At 35.7% G+C, this 5,806-nt stretch overlaps 1 protein-coding gene across 1 annotated transcript; it reads left to right on the top strand.

Moving 5' to 3' along the window:
• Positions 1–3,556: 3,556 nt before the first annotated feature.
• LOC123307368 lies at positions 3,557–5,496 on the top strand. The gene is made up of 3 exons (XM_044889652.1): positions 3,557–3,767; positions 4,181–4,545; positions 4,966–5,496. Exons 2-3 carry the CDS (start codon positions 4,348–4,350, stop codon positions 5,365–5,367), a joined length of 600 nt encoding a protein of 199 aa, XP_044745587.1. The 5' UTR covers positions 3,557–3,767; positions 4,181–4,347; the 3' UTR covers positions 5,368–5,496.
• Positions 5,497–5,806: the final 310 nt, after the last annotated feature.

The following is a 5,806-nucleotide window of genomic DNA, read 5'->3' as shown; positions in this document are numbered from 1 at the left end:
AATTAAATGGGTGATTAATTTGAATGAATCAGAAAGAAAATCGCAGAATCAATTAAAAACGCAGTCCCAGGTAAAATATCATCCCCAAAGAGCTTTATCATGATCGATGTTGCTCCTAGCTTTCCAGCATCCTTGGGAGAGGAAAATTTTTCTGAAGAGAAGTTCATTTGGGATTATTTTCGATTAATGACGTAACTTGCCCCTCTTCTACTAGTCCGTTATATGGCTTAGTCGAATCTTGAATGGAATGTATTTCAGGACCGTTCCTAGGGGGGATGCAGCGCTTCCCCCACCCCGTGGTTCTGTTTCGTTAAATAGTACAAAATATATCGACCCGGTTCATTTCATTGAGTAATTCGAGATCGTAGATAACGAATATGCAATTGGATTTTTTGTAAGATCAGTATTTTAGGAAATAAATCACTTTTCGTGAAAAATTTCGAAAAAATTGATCAACTTTGAGGAGCAGTAGCAGCCAGAAAAAGAGAATTAGGCGAATGCTGATTTTATTTATGATAGATGGATCATTTGCAAATGAGAAATTCTTATTTTCATCCATTTACCGCGAACAAATTAGATTTTATGATTTTTTCCGCGATGGTCCTAATTTTTCAAATTTTCATCGACCATAACTTGAAAAATAAATTTTTTCAAAAATATCTGTTTGCATATTCGTCATCTTCACCCTCGAATTAGTCGACAGTAAAAATTTGGTATCGATCGGAGACCAAAAATATTTTTCAAAAAAATCGCAATTTTTCCATGCATATACAACGTGTCCCAAAATTCAACGATAAGCCGGCGTCGTAGGGTGTACATGGTCGTGACTACTTCAGAAAAAATAAGAAAAAAAATCCAGCTCACTTTGTTATTTAATTACAAAATAACTTAGAAATTCTTCGAAAATTAACAACCTTCATGACATTTTAAGTTACTACGGCCACAATTTTTCAAAAATTTTTGTAAATTTTTTTGTGTCGGCAACTTGAGTAGTACTGCTGCCCACCACGATTCCTAAATCTCCTAGAATACTTATAGTTTTTACACAAAAAATAATCAAGGTATGTTTTTCCCATAAAATTTTGAAAGATTTTTCCGTTCAGCCCACTTTCCCTCATTGTTTTGTTAAATAAAGTATGGAAACTATGGCGGCAAGTTTTTCTAAAAATTCACAAAACGAACCAAGATTCCAAAATAGTATAATAATCCAAGAAAAATAGTCGCAAAAAAAATATGCGTACCATTTCTTAGAAGGACTAAATTACTTAATTGTTCTCGTTCATATTGACAATTATTATTATGTGCCGAAATGAGATTGTGTAAAGTCATTTCTTGGAATTTCAATGGGGTACGTGTGTTGTTGATGAAATTTAGAAATTAAAGAGAAAAATATAGCGAGAGATACACCTTAGAGAAGGATAGTAGATGTTCTTTGTTTAATAACAATAGCACTGATAAAGAATTTCCTATTCTCGACAAAGTCAGTACCAATCTCAGAACATAGATACATGGAATGGAAAATAAACATTCCAAAGACTGGAGTGAGATAGTTGCTTAGTGTTGCCAATCAAAATTGAGACAGTTGACTCGGACATCATTAACATCAATTTTCAGTACGAATAGATAGGAAGTATGTAAATTTCTCAATATAACGCCACTGCCTTAGTGTCGTGCTAGACAGAGGAACATCGAATGTGCGAACTACAAAAAATTCAACCGTAGCATAGAATGTCCATTCCATGTATCTATGTTCTGAGATTGGTACTGACTTTGCCGAGAATAGGAACTTCTTTATCAGTGCTATTGTTATTAAACAAAGAACATCTACTATCCTTCTCTAAGGTGTATCTCTCGCTATATTTTTCTCTTTAATTTCTAAATTTCATCAACAACACACGTACCCCATTGAAATTCCAAGAAATGACTTTACGCAATCTCATTTCGGCACATAATAAAAATTGTCACTATGAACGAGAACAATTAAGTAATTTAGTCCTTCTAAGAAATGGTACGCATATTTTTTTTGCGACTATTTTTCTTGGATTATTATACTATTTTGGAATCTTGGTTAGTTGTGTAAATTTTTAGAAAAATTTGCCGCCATAGTTTCCATACTTTTTTTAACAAAACAATGAGGGAAAGTGGGCTGAACGGAAAAATCTTTCAAAATTTTATGGGAAAAACATATCTTGATTATTTTTTGTGTAAAAACTATAAGTATTCTAGGAGATTTAGGAATCGTGGTGGGCAGCAGTACTACTCAAGTTGCCGACACAAAAAAATTTACAAAAATTTTTGAAAAATTGTGTCCGTAGTAACTTAAAATGTCATGAAGGTTGTTAATTTTCGAAGAATTTCTAAGTTATTTTGTAATTAAATAACAAAGTGAGCTGGATTTTTTTTCTTATTTTTTCTGAAGTAGTCACGACCATGTACACCCTACGGCGCCGGCTTATCGTTGAATTTTGGGACACGTTGTATATGGAAAATTTGAAAAATTTTTGATCTTCCCAATTTCCACCAAAACTGGTGTATTCACTAAATCGGGGGTGTAGATCACGAAAAAGCAAACAGAATTCTGCTGAAAGGATTAGTTTTCAAGTTATGGTCGATGGAAAATTGGAAATTTTGGACATTCGCGGCAAAAATCATAAAACCTAAACTGTTCCCGGTAGTTGATTGAAAATTAGATTTTTCCGTGCGCAATGGATCAATCTAACACAAAAAAAATCAACATATGTCCAGTGCCTCTTTTCTGGCTGCTACAGCTTCTCAAAGTTGACCAATTTTTTCCGAAATTTTTCACTAAAACTGATTTATTTCCTAAAATACTAATCCCAGAAAAAATCCAACTGCATATTCTTAATCCACGATCTCGAATTAGTCGAAAAAATGGCCTGGGACGATATAGATCGAAAAATAAAAAAATTTCGGATTTAGAATATTTTCGTCTGCTACCCGCACTCCACCACAGAATGAAAAATTATTCATTTAGCTATATCGACCCGGGTCATTTTTTCGACTAATTCGAGGTCGTAGATTACGAATATGCAATTAGATTTTTTGAAGCATCAGAAATTTGGGAAATAAATCACTAAGCAGTTTTTAATTTTCTATGTCTTTTCTTTGATTATATGTGTAGGCATAGGGGCGCGCCAAAATCCCTAAGAACTGTTCTGTGTATTTGAAATTTTGGAAAAATTCTTGAATCGAAATATCTCTAGCAAGATACACATCAATATATAGAAATTCATTGGCGATTGGAGACACATAGCGGAGAAAAGTGAAACTTTGTTATTCAAGAAAGAAACTCTCTTCTCTGCAATGGAAATCTCTAACGATTCTGACAGAAAATGCATGTCACATAGAAAACCAAAATGCCACAACCTGATGAGAACACTTCTCGACATAAATTTCATGAAAAATCAACGAAGAAAATAGAACTCTGGTATCGATATCCACTTCTGTGCGTTCGCATCAAAAGATGACGCCACACGTACGATGCCATATATATTTTCAAGCCGGCAACGTTGCACAACATTTCCTCAAACAACTTCACGATTGCCCAACTATGTAAACATTCCGGATGCCATATTATGGCTCAACATAGTTGCCCTGCAACGAAGTATGACGAAAATTTCCGATTGCCATCAACTGTTTGCGATACATCAGTGTTGGATGGTAGCATTTATGCGTTGTGGCAATATTTTCACGACAGTTTCGCATAATATTTTGTGTTGTGTTGAATCAAGAATCGGATTTTGCTGGTACGTATTGGAAATATTCATAGCTGGAGTAGTTACATAGAATTGTTGATAAAATTGCGCTATACGCTCTTTGATCCATAAAGTTGGAAATTTTGTGGCTGATTAACTTACTTGTATCATGAATTCTTACGCAGTTTTCTCTATTGCACAGCTCATTTGACATTGTAATTTCACAATTGATACAACATCTGAAATTTTCTCATTTCAAGACAAGAAAATAGTGAAAAGCCTGTCGGTCCTACACATCCAGTATTTGGCTCGAAAACTACTAGTTTTTATTTAAAAAAACCCTTTTAGTTGGCAAAGATTTTTCCAGCTTATGGCTCCATTCGATCGATGTTCAAAGGTTCTTTATTTCACACTACTAGGCTCGTTCTGCACTGTTCAAACATATATCTTGATTTGTCCCTAAGAAAAAGCCAGGATGGACGAAGATGCCTCGAAAGACTATTAGACAAGGACCAAGATCGCCAAACTCATCGAGCTGTACAAATCTCAAGACTGCCTGTGGAATGTGAGCAACCCATCCTATCGGGATAAAAGAAAAAGAATTGCTGCTTGGAAAGTGATTGCCACCGCCATGGGTTACGATGTGATGAGCGTGGAGAGGAAGATGAAAGTGCTGAAGACGCAGTTCATGCATTGCTATAAGCTCTACAAGAAATATTCGATTAACGGGGACTCCTACCAACCCAAATGGTTCGCCTACAACAGCCTGAGGTTCCTAATACCGGCCAAAATCTATAGGGAGAATAGGGAGATCTCTAGGATGCAAGAGGTTAGTGATTCAATCTGTAGAATTCATCTAAATACACAGCCACTGCTGATTCAGCATGTAATATGGCGAAAACTGTTATTTTGGACAAGAAAAATGTACGCGAAAAGGTTTTTGAAGCAAAAAAAAAGATCTAGAAAACCATATGCACTGCCCAAATACTGTCTTGCTTACTGTTGCCATGTGTCTTTGACTCGTTAAAATATTCCAACATTAGATTCCTGAGGTCGAAAGAAACAATTTTTTTCCATACAATTTTTTCCGATTCGGCCCTGATAAAAATATATAGCCATTTTAAGTTTTCATAATGAGCTATGCCACCCCTGGAGAAACATAATTCTCTTCAGAAAAACAAACAAAATCTATAACACTACACATCTGTGGATCAAATTCTAATAATGTGTTCTCATTGTTTTCCTTCAGCAAGGCGTGCAGCTCATCAAGACCGAAACAATCGATATACCATCAGAAGAAAATTTCATAGTGAATGAACGGGAAGAACCGCAGAGTCCCGCCGACATCACCTTGAGGAATTCCACCTTGAACATCCCTCCACTGACGTCCCTCAACCCAAACGTCGCTTTTAGACCTGACACCCGCAGAAACGAAGAGACAAGCATCCAAAGATGCCACCCTGGTGTTGGAAGGGACGAATACTCCATTTTCGGGGAATGGATCGCTTGCAGAATGAGAAACCTACAGGATCCACGCGCGAGACTGACGCTGCAATTCAACATCAACAATCTGTTGTTCGATGCAGAAATGCAGGAGATAGACAGGATCAACGACTCCAGCCATCCAGACAGGACTTTGAATGGAATGTAGTTGAAGATCCTATCCATCAGGACCTTTATCAAAAATATCGTTCATAAAGATTTGACGTCGAATAGGCCATGAAATTTCAAACGTTGACATTGACAAAACGTCAACTGTCTAAATTTCGTAGATTACTCGATGACGCTGGTTTAAAACGTTAAAATTTAGCATTAATTTGAAGAAGGCAAAATCAATCTATTTTCATGTTTATAGAGAAGAAAACAAACAAGAAAAATTAGAAAACTTCCAAGAAAGAAGAAAAGTGAAGATTGCAAACTGCATTCGTGGAAAAATATCAGAGTAATAAAATGAAATAATTCTTTCTCTTTTCTTTCATCTTAACCCAACTCACCAGACCAATAAGACATAACACTCGTGTAAACTTTTTTATTGATATTGTACCTTTTTTTGATAACCCCTCATGAATTCTTACACCCGAATATACAAA

This window comes from Coccinella septempunctata, chromosome 2 (assembly GCF_907165205.1).
Source record: "Coccinella septempunctata chromosome 2, icCocSept1.1, whole genome shotgun sequence".
Classification (NCBI taxonomy): domain Eukaryota; kingdom Metazoa; phylum Arthropoda; class Insecta; order Coleoptera; family Coccinellidae; genus Coccinella; species Coccinella septempunctata.
This window is presented reverse-complemented; position numbering and strand designations above follow the sequence as displayed.

What these genes read in the sequence shown, in the direction of transcription:
- LOC123307368 (XM_044889652.1), top strand. Translation starts at nt 4,348, where the DNA reads ATGGGTTACGATGTGATGAGCGTGGAGAGGAAGATGAAAGTGCTGAAG. An exon ending in AGATCTCTAGGATGCAAGAG is followed by an intron (nt 4,546 to 4,965) that starts GTTAGTGATTCA and finishes GTTTTCCTTCAG; the next exon opens with CAAGGCGTGCAGCTCATCAA.